The sequence below is a fragment of the Etheostoma cragini genome, chromosome 8 (genome assembly GCF_013103735.1).
Source record: "Etheostoma cragini isolate CJK2018 chromosome 8, CSU_Ecrag_1.0, whole genome shotgun sequence".
Taxonomy (NCBI): Eukaryota; Metazoa; Chordata; class Actinopteri; order Perciformes; family Percidae; genus Etheostoma; species Etheostoma cragini.
Genome location: NC_048414.1, coordinates 12,871,357 through 12,892,769, shown reverse-complemented (window position 1 = coordinate 12,892,769; position 21,413 = coordinate 12,871,357). Strand labels below are relative to the sequence as shown.

Here is a 21,413-nt window from a genome sequence, read left to right as displayed (position 1 = left end):
TGGAAAATGGCTGCAATGAAACAAAGAGTGAAAAATTTAAAGGGGTCTGAATACTTTCCGTACCCACTGTATACATATGTGTGTGTGTGTGTGTTTGTGAATATGTGTGTAAACTTGAGGCTTGATGTTAATCTCCACTATTGGTAATTATATCAAGATGGCTACTATGTTTTATTCAGCACCTTATCTTGTTGTGGGAGGCAATAGACAAAAAAATAACAATAGCAAACAAATGAAAACAACAGACTAATCTGCTATTATTTTTGGTCAAATTAATTATTTTCCCTCCAGTTAGTGCTTTCCTGTTTTTTATATTACTGTTGTTGTGAAGACCCTATCTCATTGACCAATAGTATTGTTTAATAGGTCAGTTTTATAAGTCTGACTCGCAGCTACTGTATGTTAATATTTCCAGGTCCTCCTGGTCCGAGGGGTCCACCAGGTCCAGCAGCCTCACCTGGTCCAATCTGTCCTGCTTGTTATTCTAATGAAGTGAGAAACAACACCATCGGAGAACACATCCATCAAACCAACATGTTGATGGGTGAGAAGAACATCTCCATAGAATCCTTAATCAATAAACCAGCATGTTTTTTTTCTCACCCTAAAGCTTTTGACAGAAATGACCGAGACCAAGGCCTAAACAAAAAATAAAATTTATTCAAATGTTACCCCAAAATCAACTTTTTGAACTTGTCAGTTTAAATTTTTAAAGCATAATCTCTCATGTAGAATAGTGGTGGTGCCACAAAGTAACAAAACATCCATAGAAACTTCTCTAACCACACTACGGTCAGTGGAATAACATGTGTTGTTTAGACAATATGGGGAAACAACTGTCATGCACTGGCTCATAAGAATCCATGGTAACCAAACTGACTACATGGTTGTATATTAGAGATATTATGTCAAAGGTCACTCCCCCCTAGACAAAATTATGACCAGCCTACAGAGTCCGCACATTTTTAAATTCTTTGGATTTTTTGTTTTTCTGGTAAAATGTTCAATTATACATCTGTATTCGCCTATGTGAAGGTCTAAATCTGAAATAAATCAGGCATCTCCACACTGCCAGAAATACAATTCTGGCTGGGAAATTGATTAAATAAATAAATAACTAAAATGAATCATATATTTATTGGCCTAAAAAACTAATCTAAAATGTATTGTGTCTAAAAACACTGAGAAAGAAATACCTATAAAATGTATATCAAGGGTTCTCAATAGAAGGATAGACATGTACAGATATATGCTATTCTCCAAGAAGGACAAAACCACGCAGTACTCCCACCTTTTTATCGTCTAGTGTCTACATGGGGGGGAATATGTCAGCATGAAGTGTTGGGTATTAACATTTTGATAGTATTGTTGGGAGAAATTATTATTAGTAGTATTATTTTAGGAAAGTTTACAAAAGTTAACTTTCCTTTTTTACTCATATTCTACATATTTAGAATCATCTTCGTCCCTGACTGATGTAGAAAACAGCAGCTCGACAATCAACGAGACTGGTAGGCATAAATTTAGTATTTATAGTGTACAACAATTACATAAATTAATTATTTAGATTGTAGGCTGTTCTTCAACTTCCTCTAATGTTATATGCTATCTAATAATACATGATGTATTTATTTCCACAGAATCACCAACACCACACCCAACTGATGAGAGCAAAGATGTATTGAATGTTACTGACTCAGAAAAATCTCGAAACATAAGTACGGACTCTGGTAAGCAACCATGAGAGGAAAACTTCACAGTCAACCCTAACAACATGATCCACCTTTCATACTTTTTTCATTTTCTTTTCTAGTGTCAGTAGTTCATCCAGAAAACAGCTACAACACCTTAATTGATACCAACACAGAGTATGTCACAGAGGCACCAATTCGATTATTAACAGGTATTGACTGTGTTTTTTTTAATTCAAAGTAAAAGTCAAATTAAAGGGGCTGCCCTACCACATCGCTACATAATGTTTTATTCCACAGCCCCACTTTCTCCAGACCAAAACAGTGACGCTTTCAATGGAAGCGCAAACATTTATGAGACAACTTTGAAAAGTGGTAAGACACTATCATATTGTATACTGTATTGACCAAATCACGTGTATGTGGGCATGGATATAAAATCTAGTTAACAACCATTTTTAGTTGCAGGAAGACTTTATTACTGAATTTAATGTATTACACTTTTGTTTTAGGACAATCTTATACTACACTTGTACAATGTTTTCTATTTTTAAATTTTCATTTTTTTTATATTTCTTCATATTTCTTCTTTTACTTTCTCTATTAATATTTACTACTGCTGTCTTTGCGTGCTTTTGGCTTTTGGTGCTGAGACACAGACACTTAGTTAGTTTTAACTGTACAATATTATCTGTTTTGTGCAATAACACCGGCTAAATTATAATGTACTACTACTTATTCATAATTACTGTTCACCATTACAATTCCTTAACTATGTAAATACCGTACACATCCACACTCGTAATATTTCTTTTATTTATATTTCTACTCTGGTATTTACACACTTCTTTCAACTGTAACAGAGAATATCCCTTCGGGGATCAACAAAGTACTTCTGTTTCTGATTCTGATTTTTTGATTTGTGCTGCTGTAACAACCTTGGTTCCTCCTTGGGGAAGATTTAACTTATCTTATAAACTTGTTTAACATGAACTTCAGTTTAAAAAACTTATCCAAATTCTGTTTTGTTTTTTTCTACAGAGTTAGTATCACCTCGTCCAGACTACACAGATGACACGTGGATTGAAACCAGCATAGAGACTGTTACAGCGACATCGATTCCCTTATTAACAGGTAGGAGATTAAAAGTTTTATATTAAAAGTGGTGGAAGATATTTAAATCTTTTAATTACAGAAAAGTACTAATACAACCATGCAAACATACAAGTACAGCCCTCATAATCATTCTGGAGTTAAAGTACATATGTGTCATCATACAACTATCTATCAATTTCACACGGTGCAATATTAAATATTTAACCATTTCATTTCATTACTATGCAATATTTATTTATTTATTATTTATTACTTAACCATTTCATTTCATTACAGTACAATTTTTATTTATTTGTTAGTAATACTTAACTACTTTTCGCATAATGTGTATATGAAGCTATTTTTATATATGTATATGGTTTCTCTCAGGACTGTGCACCAGGTCCCCCCCCCCCCTTTTCTTTTGCACTACCTACCTACTTTATATTTTTATATTTCGTGTCGACACTGTAAAGGGATTACCTCAATCTTGGTGCACCGGTACTGCACTTGTGCATAAGGACAATATAGTCATTTAATTCTCATCTATTCTACTAAGTATCTGGAGAAAAGTGTTTCCAGTGACTGTAATGTAATTCAATAACTTTAATTTCCTAGAGCCAGTGTCGTTCAACAAAGATGACAGCCAAGACACCCTGAACAACACAATGAATGTTACAGATGGGCAGATTAAATTATTAACAGGTAGGAAACCCTTTTGAATTACGTTTTAAATTATGAGTAAAGCGAGTGACAATAAATTCAAAACATTATATTTAATATTTAATTTCATTCAACAGTTACACTTTCTGGGGACCAAAAAAGTGATGCTGTCAATAACAGTGGAACCGTTCGTGATATGCCTATGACAAGTGGTAAGAAACGGTCTATTTATAAATAGGTATAAGATTACAGTTACAGTTTGGCACAATTAAAGGGAATATTAAAGGTATTATAATAGTTGTAGACTTCTCACAATATCTCTCTAAGGATGAAAGAAATAGGATGTTTTAATAAATAAGAAAATACGTCGTTTTTATTATTATTTCATTAGACTCTTCAAATTCAACCCAGAAAAACAACAAGCTTAATTTGACCAGCGGCGAAAGATGGACTGGAACTGGTGAGTAAACTGGGAATTACATTACAGTACATTATATCATTATATGAGTTAAGGATTTCTAATAATATGCTGTTTTGAGTTAAGACTTCATGTTTTAATAATATTTATTATGTGTACCATCTCTTCTAGTTGAATCTAATCTTTCTGCAGAATCACCAACTTCACATCAAGCCGACAACAACAGAGATGTGACTGACTCTGAGACGCTGCTAAACACAAACATGGAAGCTGGTAATCAATTGTTTTGAGCAGCAAGGAGACTGTAAAGACAAACTTTGACTATATGAAAGAAAAATAAATGATTAAACCCAATACTTTTATTTTCTAGAGTCAGTATCATTTGATCAAGACAGCCATGGTAACTTAAACAACACCAAAAGAGAAAATGCTGCAGAGGCGGCAATTCAATTATTAACAGGTAGGAAACTCTGTTTGGAATTATGAGTAAAGTGAATGACCATAACTTTAAAACATTATATTTATCGTTTCATTTCATTCAACAGCTCAACTTTCTGCAGACTATCTCTTCTAGTTGAATATGTAATCTTTCTTTCTTCCTGCAGAATCACCAACTTCCCATCCAACTGACAACAACAGAGATGTGACTGACTCTGAGGAGCTTCTAAAAACAAACATGGAAGCTGGTAAAGTAAAGCCCTGCATTCAAAATCCTTCTTAAGTTAGTGGAGAAGTATTAGCAGAAAATGTGCATAAAGTATCCCAGTGACTGTGATGTTAAATTCAATAACCTTTATTTCCTAGAGCCAGTTTCATTACATAAAGATGACAGCCAAGAAACCCTGAACAACACAATGTATGTGACAGATGGACCAATTAAATTATTCACAGGTAGGAAATACTCAGTAATTATGAGTAAAGCAAGTGACCATAATTTTAAAACATTGTATTTATTGTTTCATTTCATTCAACAGCTCCACTTCCTGTGGTCCAAAATGATGGAACAGTTAGTGATACGCCCATGAAAAGTGGTAAGAAACTGTCTATTGGTATCATTTTTTGTTATAAGTATTGATCAATTCACACATTTAGTGTCAGTTGTTGTTTTAGCTTATACATAATTAAATGCAATATATGTACCATCTCTTCTAGTTAAATATCTAATCTAATCTTTCTTTCTGCAGAATCACCAACTTCACATCCAGTCCACAGCAACAGAGAGGTGACTGACTCTGAGAAGCTTCTAAACACAAACATGGAAGCTGGTAAAGGACCATTTTGAGCATCAGGAAGACTGTAAAGACAATATTTGACTATTTGAAAGAAACATGTTAAACCAAATACCTTTATTTTCTAGAGCGATCATTTCATCAAGACAACAGTCAAGGCACATTGAATGATACCACAAGAGAAAATGCTACAGGGGCACAAATTGAATTATTAACAAGTAGGAAACAAAATTCACAATTACCTAAAAGCACTTGCTTTTGTCTTTTGTATGATTTATAATGGTGCACTATAGCACCATCAATGTCTTTAAGTATTTATTTATATATGTTTCCTGTTTTGACACAGCCTCACTTTCTGTAGACATGGAGAGAAACGCCTTTAACAACAGTGGAAACGTTATCCATACGCCCATGAAAAGTGGTAAAAAAAAGTGTCTTGTGTCCCATATTTGGTTTCAATATTAACTAAAGAATTGAAAAGATGTGTCTCTCATTTTCTCAAAGTCCAACTATGATGTTTAAAATGTTGATCTAATTTATTTATATTGGCTACAAACAGAATCCACTATCTTTTTCAAATATATGAATTAACCGTTTTGTTCTTTTATATTTAGTATCTTCGTACCCACTCCAGACCAACAACAAAATCAATGTGACAACCAATAAGAGGAGGAGAAAAACTGGTCAGAACATTTTATTAAATATCTATCTATCTATCTATCTATCTATCTATCTATCTATCTATCTATCTATCTATCTGTCTGTCTGTCTGTCTGTCTGTCTGTCTGTCTGTCTGTCTGTCTGTCTGATTACGTTTTCAAAAACTGAAGTACATCTTCTTTCATTTAGAGTGTAACTTTAGATCTATTAAATGTCCGGAGACAGCCATCAAAATGCAAAGTACATTTGGAGCCTTGATGTCCGAATCATCCAGACAGGATGAAGGTCAATACTGGTTAGCTGATCATTTTTCAGGTGATTATTTTTACAGCAACCACAAATCTTCAAGTAACTCATCACAGAGGTAAGTTGTGAGTTACTGTGGATTTAAACACTGAAACATTTCTTCCCTAGGTAGACTTTTGGTAGAGCTCAGGAACTATTCAGCATTACAGGATTCCAGCAACAAAAATATAGATGTCAAGAGATTCTTCCAGGGCTGTGGTCATGTTGTCTACAAACGATCATTTTACTTTCACAACGCAGGAACAAACAAACTTATAAAGTAAGTGTTTGTGTTAAACATGTATAAGACTTTGCCTCTGCCTTATCAACTTTTTGTGTCTATGTACTCTTCTTAACTTACCAATGATCAATGTTTTACAGATTTGACCTGAACACCAGTGGAACAAAAACTCTGACCATGGAAAACAGCAGATATCACCAACTGACTTATCTTTTCCCCAACTCAAAAACGTATTTTAAGTTTGCTGTGGATGAAAACGGACTGTGGGTCATTTTTGCATCAAATACAGATGATAATACGATGGTTGGAAAGATTAACCCTGACCCATTCTATATGGAGTTAACCATGAACACTCGCTACCCTACATCTAAAGCAGGAAATGCTTTCATTGTATGTGGGGTGCTATATTTTACAGATGACAAAGACAGCAGAGTTACATATGCCTTTGATTTAAAGAGAGAGAGACCAGTGGATGCAAGTTTTGATTTAAGGCCAGCAAACGGCATCTTGGCTATGCTGTCATATTATCCCAACAAAAAGCTTCTGTATATGTGGGATAGCAGCAGTTTGAAAATCTGCAAAGTAGAACTCAAACAGACCTAGAAATAACCACAAAGCTTGTAAAATGAGTAATAAAGTTAGTCTTTAAATTAGGATTTTTGCTTAATGTGAATTTCTTAAAAACACTTATCTGATTTTTTACAGCGGTTTACAGCAGTAGGTCACACTGGATATTGTTCGATATTGTATAAGAGACAACAATACTGGATGTACGCAGCTGCATGACATGATGAATGGTTTTGGGGCAATATGAAAATGTTTTATTTAGTTAAGGTTCACAGAGCTGCAACAGTTATGAATAGTCTATTCATATTGGAGTTGGGACAAAATATTTTACCCGAATTTGTCATAATATTAATTGTTTAAATGGATTTTTATGTTCACGGTCAAAGTACATATACAAAAATATTTTCCCAAATGTATTATGTGATGCTGATTATCTGCACATCTTTTCATATTTGCACCATCTTTTCTATTTAGCACTACTTATCATTAGTTTATGTTGTTGAAGTTCTCGATCTGTCTGTACCTTGGAGGAATTGTCATGATTTTACTATTGATACATTTGTTGTGCTTCTATCTTTGTTTTTATTGATGTATGGTGTCCTTGGGTGTTCTGAAAAGCTCCAACAAATAAAATGTATTTTTTTTTTTTTAAGATTATTTTTCTGGGGAATTTTCCTTTTATTTTAGAGTGACAGTGGATCGACAGGAAAGGTGGGAGAGAGATGGGGGGATGACATACCGCAAAGGGCCGCAGGTCGAATTCGAACCTGGGCTGCTGCAAAGGCCTCAGCCTACATGGGGCACACTGGGCGAGATAGATGCCTCCCTGACAATGTATTATTATTAATAAATCTGGACGTTCCGAGAGTGTTGTTGTCATTACTTCGAATAGTGCGGAAACTACACACTATAGCTTTAAGAGGAGCAGTAGACAGCAATACATATAGCATCCAGCAGAACTGTTTTTTCCTTCTCTTATTTATTAGTTTCTGGAGAATCGAATTAGTTGTCTATTTACACAGGGTGACTTTGCTTTTTGTCCTTAAACTGCAAGGACAAGACAGGTTTCTGATACTTTTCAGTTTTTTCTTGTGATATCTCTGTGGATTGTTTATATGTGTTGTAAACAAATATGCTTGTTAATGACAGGCATCTTATTCTACATTACAGTTGGTTGGGTTAACTATAGTCAAGCTTACTAGCATGCCTGGAATGTTTTTTACTTTTTATTATAGTTAATTATAGACCACCATGAGCAAAACTTGAACAGAATAGTTTATTTTTTCGGCCTCAAAATGCAATTATCTTGAATACACATTTACGAGGATTATCCAAACTCAAGGCATTACAAGGATCCTTTGAACGCACCAGCAGTCATCCATGTTTACGCCTTTTTTGGATTAACGTGACTCGCTAGATCTCATAAAATCTGGATAGGTGCTACGGATAGATGTGAACTGCATATACATAAGCGAAGCCGCCATATTGCTTACACTGATTAAACCACTTCTGCTAGCTGTATATCTATGGCAACTGGACCCATAGAGAAGGCTAGCTAGTAGCTAGCTGGTTAACCGTAGTTCATAACAGCGTTAGCATTAACGTTACATCACTGGGTCGTGTCCCACCTGGGAAATAGCGGCCTAGAGGAGCCAACGCATACGTTACCACTGTAGGCACTGTGACATTAGCTAGAGCGACACACTGACCTGTCAAACTTAAACAAGAGAGCGAAAGTTGCTGCAGTGACTTTGCATATTTGTTTTCTTCTGAAGGCGCTGTGCCAGTAGCTAGCTAACGGTACGTGACTGGTTTCATCATCGTGCCCTGTGAGTAAAACCAGCAAGCTAGCTAGTTAACGTTACATGTTGCAGGTATAGCTAGCTAATATTAGAATTTGCGCTGCTAGCTAGCTATTTGTTAAAGGGTAAAGCCACTCAGATTAACAACTGTCTGTTCAGACAGAGGTGTTCATGTAACTCTGGATTGGGCCTAATTTAAGTAGTTAACATTTTTATTTTAGTCTATTCTGCCATTAGGTAGTAACGTTACCGTTAGATAGCAGGAGGTAATTAGTTGACTAGTTCAGCCATGATAGACTAATCCATTAATACATTTCAGGTGGTTTAACTAAATTTATTTCTACAAAAGTAGGCAGTACTAGCGGCCACCTTGTATAGTCAATGGCTTTGCTAATGCTAACAGTGACGTTGAAGTTATGACATGTTTTAACGTCAAACGGCCTCTTCTGTTGCTTTCTGTTAGCCACTCACTTTGCCCTCAATACATTGTTAACTTTATGCTCATTTTCAGGATTTTGAGCCAAAGGAAGTTATGTCCTGTCCATGCACTTCGGCTGCCAGGTTGTTTCTAAACACTGCCCACAGAGGTAAGAATGAGAAAGTAACGTCGCACCCCTTGCTAAAGCTGCATGACATTGTGCTAGTTGTTTTTGAAGTAGCTAGCTAGCTCTGCAGCTAACGCCGACCGCTGTTATAATCAGTCACGTAATGTCAACAGCAGGTGGAAAAGTCACTGAAATTGTTCACTAACGTTAGATGTAGGAAAACTGTAGTTGTTATATCCCCCAGCCTGTCATAGAGTTGTACAGCTGTGACTTAATTCCTAGAGTATTACCATATAAAGAAAACGCATAGCTAGTAAAACACAAAATAGTGTTATGTAGCAATAGCTAAGCTAACTTGTTAGGTAAACCAGAGACCTTCACACTTGCAAAATGACAAATACACTCAAACAGCTAGAGCACATAAATCCTATGGGCTTTATGCTAACAATTATTTTCAGTATCAATTAATTTGCAAACAATTATTTCATTATTAATTTGTGAAGTTTCCCCCAGAAGACATCAATTTTTTATTTTTTATTATTTTTTTATTATTTGGGTTTTTACCCGTTTTAATACCCAAAAGTGATTCAATTTTCTATCATACATGACAAAGAAAATTGGTTCACATTAGAGAAGCTGCAAAAATTGTTTGGTATTTTTGCTTCAACAATTATGAAATGGTCAACTGAATATTAAAATGTTGGCAGATACATTTTCTATTCATTCAGCAATGGCATAATCAACTTTTTGGGAATTATTTTGCTATTTGCTTGTTGCCTAATTATTATTAATCAGGGTAATATGTTGTGAAGGTATTCATAATTTAAAATAACATGATCTTTGTAATTCATTTAAAATGTATTTTCACAAGCCACAATGTTGTTGGAATCAAAAGGGATTTTGTTGTTACAGGATTGTCCTGCTCCCGGATCCAGTTGTTTTCTCTGAGTCGTCAAGGGTCTCGGGAAACTCACATACCTCCCCAGGTACGGGTGAGGTCGTTTTCAGAGACTGCTGTCTGCTATGCCGCTAAGGATGGGACAACAAAGGATAGTGGAAGTGATAGTGGAAAGGTAATCTCTCTGAGGATTCATTTTATTTATTGCTCTCTTCTATGACACTAGTACCAATCTGTAAATAGAGGAGATGGTAGAAAACTGATATGTGCTAACGCAGTCGTATTTACTCAGAAAAACCTCAGTGAGGGGAAGAGACTTTCTGGCTCTGGAGGATCAGGCAAGGGGGGAAGCCAGCTACGCTGCCCTAAATGTGGAGATCCCTGCACACATGTAGAGACCTTTGTATGTGAGTAAGCTTCTTAATATTCAACCACTACTTACCAAAGCATACATGATGTGCAATTTAGGTGCAAAGTTTAAGAAGAGTTGGTGTAAAGGAATATGGCATTTGGTAACTGGGGACATCTGTCACAGATGTTTTACATTTAAACACAACAATGCTCACTAAAAGAACAAAATAAAATATTGGGAAAGGTTACAAGAGAGATTCTTTATCCAGAATATGTAACACGGCATCAAACAGTAAATGTCCGGCATCATTGGTGCTTGAAGAAATATGGTTAACATTGTTCGATACCATGTAACATGGATGAAGAGATATAAAAGAAGACAGAAAGTACAAATTCTTATTTTTATCCCCAATTCTTTGTTGAAATGTGGTTTTGTTTTTTAAACAAGCCATTAAACCAACTGACATTTTTTTTTTTTGGTACAAATGAACCACCACAAAAAGAAATTTCCTGCCACTGTTTGTCAAACTAGTAAAGACCTGCAAGTAAACGCTGAGGGATTGGTTTCATTGTCATCACTTGAGTTTATAAGATACTGCTTAAAAGTGTTGTTTGGTTTGTGGTGTAAACAAAACCTCCTTAAACAATCAGATGTACTGTTCCGGCACTGGTTTGTTTTCTAACTTCTGAAACTGTCTGACATTGTAAAGTTTGTGTCAGTGACTGGATTGCTCAACCACTCACCATGAGTCACTAGTGTCCACCTACATTGTAAATAAAATCACCCTCCACCGTATTCATTTTAACTCCCTTTCAAAAAAAAATATTTACTTGCTTTTACGTTGTCTCTAAAATAAATGTTCCTAGTTAAGAGGTTTATAACGTACCATTCATATGCTATTTATTGTAAAATCTGTCATGTTCTCGTGGAGTCCACAGAGACAAGGTGGATATTGGTTTAATATTTTAATCTAAAATGTAAAGTTTTACCTAGTGTTGGAACTGAAATTGAATAATACAGAAAACTCACAGACTAAGCAGAACATTAGTAGATAGTGAAATAAAAATCCATTGTGTCTGTCTGCACAATCAATCTCCGGTTTGTCTCTAGTTTTGTTTTTCACCTCCATGATGCATACAAGGAGCAATGTGTTGTCATGTAGCAATGACAATTCAGCGTCTGGTTGTCTTATTGAAGTGCATTGTAAAGAGAGAAAAAAAAAGGTACTATGTGAGGTAATACTAGGCAACATGTGTACCAGGAATTTATCCTGTTGCATCATGTAGATTAAAGGTGCGATGTTGGGTGACGTTACTTTTTTTGACGTTGAAATTATTTTCAAACGAAACAAGACTAGCTCACTCATCCTTTTCCCTCCCATTCCCTTCTGTGCTTTCGCACACTAACCCCCCACCCCCAAATCATTCTTGTTGGTTATGGGCTGGAACACTGTTTGTGTTTGCTTCGTGGTGCAGGTGGGCACAGTTTGTTTTTGTTGCTGTTTGTAGACCCTGGCCTGTCTAAATAGACCTCAGTTTTTTAGTGTGTTCTGGGGACGGGCAGCTTGCGGATAGTGAGGAGATGTTTGCTGTGGATAACAAATGTAGCCTAAAACACGCGTGACATCGCTTAGAGCACCTTTAATTCCATGTAGGTCAGAGCCAGCAGCAGACCAGCTTTGGCCAAATACTCCATTTCAGCACAATGAGCCAACCTTTCATTCTAAACTGAGTTATTTCTGGTTTGAAGGTCAGTCAGCTTGATCATCTGCAACCTTGAAAAATTGTTAAGCTGTAAATGTCTCAAGCGTGTCTTTCAACAAGGTTGGGAAATGTTTTAATATTAAATGTGTTCTTTGTTGTTCTTTTGTAGCATCAACACGGTTTGTCAAATGTGAGAAATGCCATCACTTTTTCGTGGTTCTGTCTGAAACGGACTCTAAGAAGGGACTAAACAAAGAGCCAGAATCTGCTGCGGAGGCAGTGAAACTGGCTTTTGCACAGAAACCTCCCCCTCCACCCAAGAAGGTGAGGAATTGAAGCAGGAAGACAAAATATGCTTTTAAAGGACTTTCAGTTAAGTTTAACATAACTTGTTGTATTAGTCAGTCTGTTATACTGTTATGAAGTGTAAACCTATTTTTCTCCCCAGATATATGCTTACCTCGATAAGTACGTTGTTGGCCAGTCTTATGCAAAAAAGGTGTTAGCAGTTGCTGTGTACAATCACTACAAGCGCATCTACAACAACATCCCTGCTGGCAGTCGGCAGCAGGTGGAAGTGGAAAAACAGCCGTCTCTAACACCTCGTGGTCAGTATTACTGTTGTCTTTAGATATTGCTTTATTCTGCTGCTTATTAGTGTAACTCCTCACCAGTTTACATTGGACAACTCTATTCTGTCTTTGGTATATATTTTTTTTAGTTTAATTTAAACCATTTAATACATAATGCACATGTATTAAGTTTCCACTGCATTTACTTGCATTAGACAATTTACGGTTTCCTCTCCATCTGTAAACCTGACCATCATTGTAGTCTATTAATATTGTTTGAAAGACTCAAAACTATTTTCGTGTCTAAGATTAAAAGCTCCCAAGGTAAAGAAAACCTTATTTTTTCAATCAATTGACTTTGACAAAAGGCTCTCTGTATCTTCTGTGTTTGGACAACAGCTATTTTACTCTTCCATTGCTGAGCTTTGACCTGCTGTTGGGCCCCATTTTGGTTGTCATTCTACAACAGAGAGCAGAGACAGACAGGAAATATGAGAGGGAGGGAGGGAGAATGGCATGCAGCAGGACTTGGAGTTTAAAACTGAAGAGTTAAATTCTATTGTTTTATGGTTTTGAATTTGATTCTGGGATTGTTCACACAATTAAAGAAGCAAAAAACAGGCTGTTTCATTGAAGCTCCTGTTAAACTAAACACATAAAAGACGCAATCATGCAAGATTACAGTAGTGATCTTTAGCAGGAACAGTTTGTTGACAAACAAGTGCTGAAACAAATCATTTGCAATTGTTCAAGTTGTCACGTTAAAGCAATACAATTTCTTTTACAAGTTAAGCCATTTAATCATAACATCTGAACAAATCACTGATCAGAGGTTTCAGCTGTGGCCTTCAATTATAACTTGTCTTAAATCATAGTATTAGCATTATTTGGCATTTGTACAATATTGATCACACAACTGTACAAACAATTTTGCAGGACTGTAGTCATAATGCTAATGATTAATGATAATCTTAATTTGAGTATTTTCATCCTCTCCCTGTAGAGCTAGAGATGAGAAGACGAGAGGATGAGTACAGATTCACAAGTAAGTGATTAGTCCTCACTACTTTATCTTTATCAGAGGCCACTTTAAAAAGTCATAACACTGAAACAGAATTTTCTTTCATGAGTTGCACAAATGCCAAAATGTACAGAGCCCTGACTCCTCAGAGCTTTGTTCTGCGATTTCCAGGTAGATATTTTTATTAATGGATTTATAGTCATGCTCAACCCAAAGAATTAGATTATAAAACGATTAATCAATACACCGGATGAAACAGTTTATATCATTTTGAGGAAATACAGCTCCAGTTATGGTCTAGTGACAACCGATTTACAGTGTCTACAAATTAGCTACAGAAACTAAAGCAACAATATTTCAGTATACTTAATGCGGACAATAAGATAAGGTAACACAGTAACCCACATTCACATCTGTATTTCAGCTTTTTTCATTCCAGCTCACCTCCCTTAGTAACTCTACACTGGCACAGACTAGGGCACACACATTTTTAGCCTTCACATGGAAATGTTTCTATGCACAATACGACATATATCAATGAATGGTCTGTTTTACATACAATTCCTAGAGAGGTTCCTACTTTTCAGTCACAAAGCTTGCATCTGTGGCTTTGCTTATTTTTGCAGAACTGCTGCAGATTGCGGGGATAAGTCCTCATGGAAATGCTCTTGGGGCGTCCATGCAGCAACAGGCAAGCCAGCAGGCACCTCAGGAGAAGAGGGGCGGGGAGGTCCTGGACTCCACACACACTGAAATTAAACTAGAGAAGAGCAACATCATACTTTTAGGTCCAACTGGCTCAGGTTTGTGTTGTCAACATTTACCTAAATTATACTTTTGCACAGTAACACTCAGATCATTATTATTTACACTAAATATGAATGTGTCTGGCCAAAATTTTTTTTGTAGGAAAAACATTGTTGGCACAGACACTGGCACGTTGTCTGGACGTTCCCTTTGCAATATGTGATTGCACCACACTAACTCAAGCTGGATACGTGGGAGAAGACATCGAGTCAGTTATTGCCAAACTCCTGCAAGATGCCAACTACTCAGTGGAGAAAGCACAGCAAGGTGGGCAGAGGGACTTGCTTTGGTGTAGTTTCCTATGCTAAGTATCATGTTTTTTCAAAAAAATTATAATCAAAACAAATTGTAGCAACTGTAAATAACGCAAAACATTTACTCTGATCTGTCCTTAACCATACTATTTTTTTAAATAAATTTTTTAATCAAAGATGGATAAATCACATTGGATAGGGCTTTGAAGAATTGAGTACTCATGCTTTCTCACATTATGAGCTTTTTGAATTCAGTAAAATTGGTATACAGTTTATTTTGTTGGAAGTATTAAAAAAAATAAAATAATATATATATATATATATATATATATATATAGCGCTTACAGAAAACATAAAAAAGGGTAAATGTAAAACACAAATCCAGAGTTTAAGACCAGCCACAAAGTAATTTTAGTCCGTATGAATATCATGACAGTGTCAAAAAGGCCTCTTTCCACCATTAGTTAGTGTACAATATAAGAAAGTAGGACAGCAAACAGTTGCTTATTTATTATCACCCTGTTATTTGTTATAGATGATGGTGCTACATTTATTGCATTGACTACTGCGCTCTCAAATATAGCAAGATCATTTTGGCCACAACAAAATGTAAAGTTAGGAAGGAAATGCAATAACAATCATACTACTTTATCCATGTAAAGATTAAATTTGTTTAATTTTACATCAATTTTACTCAATCAAGTACTGCATTATTCAGCTACAACCTGTTTAAATGTGTACATTTTATAGCAGATTTCAAGGAATGCGTTATTGGCTTGATCTAGTTGGACATGCTAGCAGGAAGAGGAAGGAAGCAGGAAGAAGTTAAAAAAACAAATTGATTAACAAAAGTAAACAGCAGTGTCATTTTTTTACAAAGGGGATTTTCCACTGCCCTGCACCTATTGACTCAGAAGTGTTTCCTCACATTAGACTTTTTTAACATGAGGGCATTTTCTTTTGTCAGAGCTTTTTCAACTGACTGCTGCTCTACACTAGCCTGGAAATTCAGACCCAAATGTGACAGATCAAGGATTCATTGAGTAATAAAAGTCACCCATTGAGGTGCGGCACAAAGCGTGCTTTTGAAAATGTCACTGCATGCAATTGGATGACACTACGATCAATCACAACAACTGTCTACAACAACTGATAACTGTTATCTGTTATCGTCATCAACTTGGCTCTGGCACGCTTATATCAGATACACCAATGTGATTGGTGCAGCTTGTCTACAAGGGCATAGTTAATGAGCAACATTACTCAGTGTCTGTGTAACTCACTGAGCAAATTCAGATTGTGCTCTTGCAAGAACTCTGGATTTCCAGGGTAGCTCTCCCCTACTGTGGTGGCTCTTTTTGTTTTCGACCTAACTAAAAAGTCAGAAAGTCCGGATTGTAAGATTCAGTGTAACCTTAGGTCCAAATGAGGTAGGTGTGAAAATGCCCTAAAAGTGAATTATGTATAGTGTAATATGAAATCTGAAGTAAACAATAACAGTGTATTAAAGACAGGGACTTTCTGATGTCATTGCAAGAAGTGAAACTTGAGCTGTCTTGGCTCCAACTTTTTTTTCATGTGCAGGTATTGTGTTTCTGGACGAGGTTGATAAGATTGGCAGTGTGCCTGGAATCCATCAGCTGAGAGATGTAGGAGGAGAGGGAGTCCAGCAGGTCAGTATTCAACCAGAGTTGCACTAAATAAAACTTAAATGCAGTTTGTTTGATAGACCCTAATCTCCGAATACATATTTTGAGAGAGAGTTTGGATTAAGAAATACAGCAGCAGATTTATTACTTACAGTCACTGGTTACCTTTTATTTGTTCCTCTGTCTTGTCAGTGCCGGCCCTATATGTCCTTGGCAAGATATCAGCTGATGGCCCAGGGATAGCAGGGGAAGGATTTAAAAGTGCATCTGTAAAGAAAGGATGAGCATTTGTAAAACAAGGGGTATTTTACAAAATAGTGTAAATACAATAGCTGCTGCGATACCCAGTTAATAATTACATAATAAGCATTACATTCCAAACAGAAAAAAATATTAGGGATCAGTTTATACCAATATATAAGCGGTTGTGGCTCAGTGGTAGAGTGGTTGCCTGCCAATCGGAAGGTTGGTGGTTCGATCCCCGCCCCTGCAGTCATTGTCGAAGTGCCCTTGGGCAAGACACTGAACCCCGAGTTGCCCCCGGTGCTGCGCATCGGAGTGTGAATGTGTGTGAATGTTTATCTGATGAGCAGGTGGCACCTTGTACGGCAGCCCCGGCCACAGTGTATGAATGTGTGTGAATGGTGAATGTTTCCTGTAGATGTAAAAGCGCTTTGAGCAGTTGTTAAGACTGGAAAAGCGCTATATAAATACAGCACATTTACATTTACATTTACATATAATTTCAATATTTGACTAGAAAAACTGCTAAATCAAGATAATTTTAACTACAGAAATAGTGGTCATGACTATTCCTTTAAAAAAGTCATTCAAACTCCTGCAAGTAAGAGTACACAACCCAAACTCTTTAGTGCTGACAGACTCTGAAGAATCAGCATAAACAAACTTAAATAACCCATTGGATAGAAGCAAAGCCCCTTTCTTACAATGCTGCATTTATAGTGTATTGGGTTTATTCAAATTCATATTTGATATTGTCAACATGCTGTTATATAGTAGGTATAAAGTACTGATAAAAACACAATGAAAAAAACGTACTTTCAGAAATAGTATGGTATATTTTCTCTTCAGAGCAGCACATAAACAGCATAGTTTTCAGCTTATCTTAATGGTTTCCTGAGCCTTAGAAGCCTAAATTTACCTACACCATGCACACATATCTATTTTGTTTGCACTCCTTGCATGCATGCATGCATGCATGCATGCTGCTCTTTGACATTTAACACGCGAGTGCTTAAACATGCTATTAATGTTACATAAGCTTACTCATACATAAGTACTCAAAAATCTCAATAAAAACTTGTGACATTACGTTGATTCTAGCTATTAATTGGCTAAATAAGAACACATAGACACAACTATCACCCATCCATAACAAGCTACCATAAACAGATGATAGTAACAGAAAACTAATTGATTCAACACATCACCTCTGTCTTTTTCAAGGTTGTTTTCCTCCTTTTCTTGATATTCGACCCTGGGTTTCTGAGAGCATCTGTCTTTTTTTTTTTTGACATAGCTGGTTTATGAACCAGTGACGTCCGTGTCACTAACTTCTGATAACTCTCCTGCCCTCCTCCCCCATAATGAGCACAGGTAACGAGCACCAGGGCTGTGATGCGGTGGCGTTATGCCGGGGACAGCCAAGAAAATAGGTCCTTTTTTTTAAATAGGGGATTTAGTTCTGTTTTCTTGGCTTCTTTTGTAAAACTATTAAGTAATAGTTGAAAATAGTTTTTTCTTTTTTTTATCTTTAACTATTCCTCAATCATTTTGGCGTTTCCCTAGATTGCCTTATACCATGGGCCGGCCCTTTGTCTTATATTAGTTGACCTTAACTTGAGTTATGTGCATTTTTTTTCCTTTTCCTCTGTCAGGGGTTGCTAAAACTCTTGGAGGGTACAGTCGTCAATGTTCCTGAGAAAAACTCCAGGAAACTGAGAGGAGAAACGCTGCAGGTAGACACAACAAACATTCTGTTTGTTGCGTCCGGTGCCTTCAACGGACTCGACAGAATCATCAGCAGAAGAAAGAATGAAAAGGTAAATTTAACAGGGTTCATATGTACTGACTGTCGACAGACATTAATCTGTTTGTCATAATTCCAGCTTTTTTAACTTGGTCCTCATGTTTGACAACTCTTTAGTATTTGGGTTTTGGAACTCCCTCCAACCTGGGGAAAGGGCGCCGTGCAGCAGCTGCCGCAGACCTGGCCAACACCAGCGGCGAGACCGACACAGTGGCAGAGATCGAGGAGAAGGACAGGCTGCTGAAGCACGTTGAGGCCAGGGACCTGATTGAGTTTGGAATGATCCCAGAGTTTGTTGGTCGACTTCCTGTGGTCGTTCCTCTGCACAGCCTGGATGAAGAAACGCTAGTCCGAATCTTGACTGAACCACGCAATGCTGTTGTGCCCCAGTACCAGGCTCTGTTCAGCATGGACAAAGTAAGGGCAGCAGCACTGTGTTGAACAAACCTCATTCATTTGGGACATGATGAAAACTTAGACCAGTATACCAGAGTTGGTGTATAGATTTCTATTCTTAAGTATTACCAAGGTGTCCCTCCTTTATGCACCTTGAGGGAATTTGGACTTCACGTTAACATTTTCATTCATTTGAATGAGACCACTGCTTTACCTCACTAAGGGTTCCAATGCAGCATGACCTAGTCAAATACACACACACACACACACCGTATATCTGCTGGTGCATAGTTTATTGTCTCACTGGTAGTTGAAAGGCAGCCCCCTTGTCTATCAGATCTACAGAAAAGGAAATGTTAGGACTTAATCTAACATGAGGTGTCCATTTTTCTTAGATCTAAAGGACTGGATGTTTAGAGTTGAAAGTAATTTGCAATGTTTTTGTTTCAGTGTGAACTCAATGTGACTCCAGGTGCCTTGAGGGCCATAGCCAGGATGGCCCTGGAGAGAAAAACTGGAGCTCGTGGGCTCAGATCCATCATGGTATGTAATTTTTCTTTTTTCAATTTGCCAAGGATTTCAAACTTATTTTTAATTTATGTTGATGAAAAATGTTTTTATTTTGAATAGGAAAAGCTCCTTCTAGAGCCCATGTTCGAGGTGCCACACTCTGACATCATCGCTGTTGAGCTGAACAAAGACATTGTCCAAGGAAAATCACAACCCAGATATGTCAGGTCAGGATCTCTCTGCTCACAAACCATCGCTACGTGTGCGTGTCATGTTGGAGATCAGATTCCTTCAGCCCAGTTTATAGCGTCTCCAATGTTGTGTGGTTTGAAACCTAATCTGGAGTTTCCATTTGAATTTCAGAGCTCCAGCCAAGGAGTCTACAGAAGAGGAATACGACTCAGGCATTGAGGAGGAGAACTGGCCTCGGCAGGCAGACGCTGCTAACAACTGAACCATGTCACTCAGTTCACCCAAAGACAGTCACTGAAATCTTTAGATCACTATGAACGTCTGGTTCACAACTCTGGGTTTTACTCTAGCCCCTGACAAACAAGCCGAGGTAACGATGGCTCGTGGTTTCCATGGGAGAGGGTTTTTACAGTGAACAAGTTAAGAGTGTAACAACCTTTGGTCCCGTGCATCAGATGTTAATTCTCTAGCAGTGCCCTCGCAGGGTGGACCTTTTATAAAATATTTCAATCTCTGGGGATTGTTAACATTTTTATCTATATAAAGATAATGCAATTTTATTCATGAAATTATTTGGAGCTAGTTTGTTTTCTCTTTTTTTGTGGTGATGGGCTGTATTGGCAAGGGAAGCAAATGGATATTATGGGATCCTACTGAACACTCGAAAAGAAGTGGAGCTAAGGAAGTGTAGATGTGATGTTACCATGTCAACTGATGCCTGATATCATAAGGCCACAATATTCCAAGAGCAGAGGACTATTTTGATGGTCTTCACCACCATTGTGATAATGGTGTTCACATTAAAACTTGGCTGTAACTGCTGAGCTACGCTCAATTTATAAACCGTTTGTATGATGTGACCTCTAATTAAAGTTCACAAAACACGTTGTGAAGTGTAACGCACCAGCACACTAAACAGAAGGTGAAAAATGATGGTAACCTTTTAAACAGCCGGAATGGTTATTTTTCCGTGTTTTTCTTGCTCTTGTAGCCACTCTAGGGAATGTATCCGTGTTTTCCAGACATCTTTATGACAGAACTGGATCAGAAGACTGTGGTAATGAGGTATCCTCTGAAGTTGTATTGTGTTAGATATCCTCCAACATACAGTACGTGAATGAATCACGTTTTAAAATTTCACTATCAAGCTTCACTGTGCGGATTCGGATAGATATTCTTTTTCACAGATGGTTGGATCCCACTCCACCCACGTAGTCAGACACCCTTAAGCACATCACACCTATTTTACTTTGTTTGTGTGCCCCAACATTATAAACTAAACCTCATCGGTAGTGATGTAATATCCTGTTACTAAATGGTATCTCAATACACACGTCTTTGAATCAATTCTAAATGCTCTCTGACTGAACCGAACAACGCTGCTGTGCTCTCTAAAATGCTGTCTGTGCTATAAAATAAGACTAAACTAAATATGTTCTTCCATTGCTTTTAAGTTTCCTTTTCTTTCAGTTAAATTTGAAAAACTGCTTTTCTGTTTTCAGAGATCTGTAACAGAACCTGTAAGTTCCCCATGTTTGTGAATCTTGTATTGTGATTGTTTAAAATATACAAATAAAATGTAAATCTCTGTACAGAATTTGAATTGTTCTTTACCTTCAAATTTGTCCGCAAACCAGGAAGTACACCCTTAAAGAGTTTGGTTTCCAAAGTCAGTGTATTAAAAATGTTTCTCAAACATTCTCAACACAACCAAAGATAATGAAACAAGAAATGAATGTGATACATGTACACACTGCTGCCATGTATTTATGTAATCGGCTAATCTCTGGAAAGTATTGTGCTGTTCTTTGTT

General features: G+C 36.9%; 2 protein-coding genes across 14 annotated transcripts in view; both read left to right on the top strand.

The window, feature by feature from the left end:
• The window catches only part of LOC117949628 (gliomedin-like), a 9,931-nt gene extending 2,915 nt beyond the window's left edge, over positions 1–7,016 (top strand). The window contains exons 6-24 of one of the 11 annotated variants that reach the window (XM_034880063.1): positions 416–544; positions 1,455–1,511; positions 1,641–1,730; positions 1,814–1,903; positions 1,992–2,066; positions 2,733–2,825; positions 3,405–3,491; positions 3,587–3,661; positions 3,841–3,909; positions 4,060–4,140; positions 4,672–4,758; positions 4,842–4,898; positions 5,052–5,132; positions 5,225–5,314; positions 5,443–5,517; positions 5,711–5,779; positions 5,946–6,071; positions 6,171–6,321; positions 6,423–7,016. In XM_034880063.1, the coding sequence (XP_034735954.1) occupies positions 416–544; positions 1,455–1,511; positions 1,641–1,730; positions 1,814–1,903; positions 1,992–2,066; positions 2,733–2,825; positions 3,405–3,491; positions 3,587–3,661; positions 3,841–3,909; positions 4,060–4,140; positions 4,672–4,758; positions 4,842–4,898; positions 5,052–5,132; positions 5,225–5,314; positions 5,443–5,517; positions 5,711–5,779; positions 5,946–6,071; positions 6,171–6,321; positions 6,423–6,885 (2,045 nt within the window). In that variant the 3' untranslated portion in view covers positions 6,886–7,016. Of the gene's footprint in view, positions 1–415; positions 545–1,454; positions 1,512–1,640; positions 1,731–1,813; positions 1,904–1,991; positions 2,067–2,732; positions 2,826–3,404; positions 3,492–3,586; positions 3,662–3,840; positions 3,910–4,059; positions 4,141–4,237; positions 4,328–4,472; positions 4,554–4,671; positions 4,759–4,841; positions 4,899–5,051; positions 5,133–5,224; positions 5,315–5,442; positions 5,518–5,710; positions 5,780–5,945; positions 6,072–6,170; positions 6,322–6,422 lie in introns of all 11 variants that reach the window. The other 10 variants (XM_034880062.1, XM_034880064.1, XM_034880067.1 and 7 more) reach the window with 10 other exon arrangements.
• Positions 7,017–8,327: 1,311 nt separating this feature from the next.
• clpxb (caseinolytic mitochondrial matrix peptidase chaperone subunit Xb) lies at positions 8,328–21,041 on the top strand. Of its 3 annotated transcripts, none has more exons than XM_034880091.1 (15): positions 8,329–8,649; positions 9,163–9,238; positions 10,109–10,269; positions 10,387–10,501; positions 12,319–12,473; positions 12,598–12,757; positions 13,725–13,766; positions 14,369–14,545; positions 14,652–14,816; positions 16,388–16,476; positions 18,351–18,515; positions 18,620–18,919; positions 19,349–19,441; positions 19,529–19,635; positions 19,772–21,041. In XM_034880091.1, exons 2-15 carry the CDS (start codon positions 9,184–9,186, stop codon positions 19,860–19,862), a joined length of 1,875 nt encoding a protein of 624 aa, XP_034735982.1. In that variant the 5' UTR covers positions 8,329–8,649; positions 9,163–9,183; the 3' UTR covers positions 19,863–21,041. The 3 variants fall into 3 exon arrangements, with proteins under 3 accessions (XP_034735983.1, XP_034735982.1, XP_034735981.1); XM_034880090.1 differs by having other exon boundaries at positions 8,329–8,678; XM_034880092.1 differs by lacking the exon at positions 13,725–13,766 and having other exon boundaries at positions 8,328–8,678.
• The last annotated feature ends 372 nt before the right edge of the window (positions 21,042–21,413 follow it).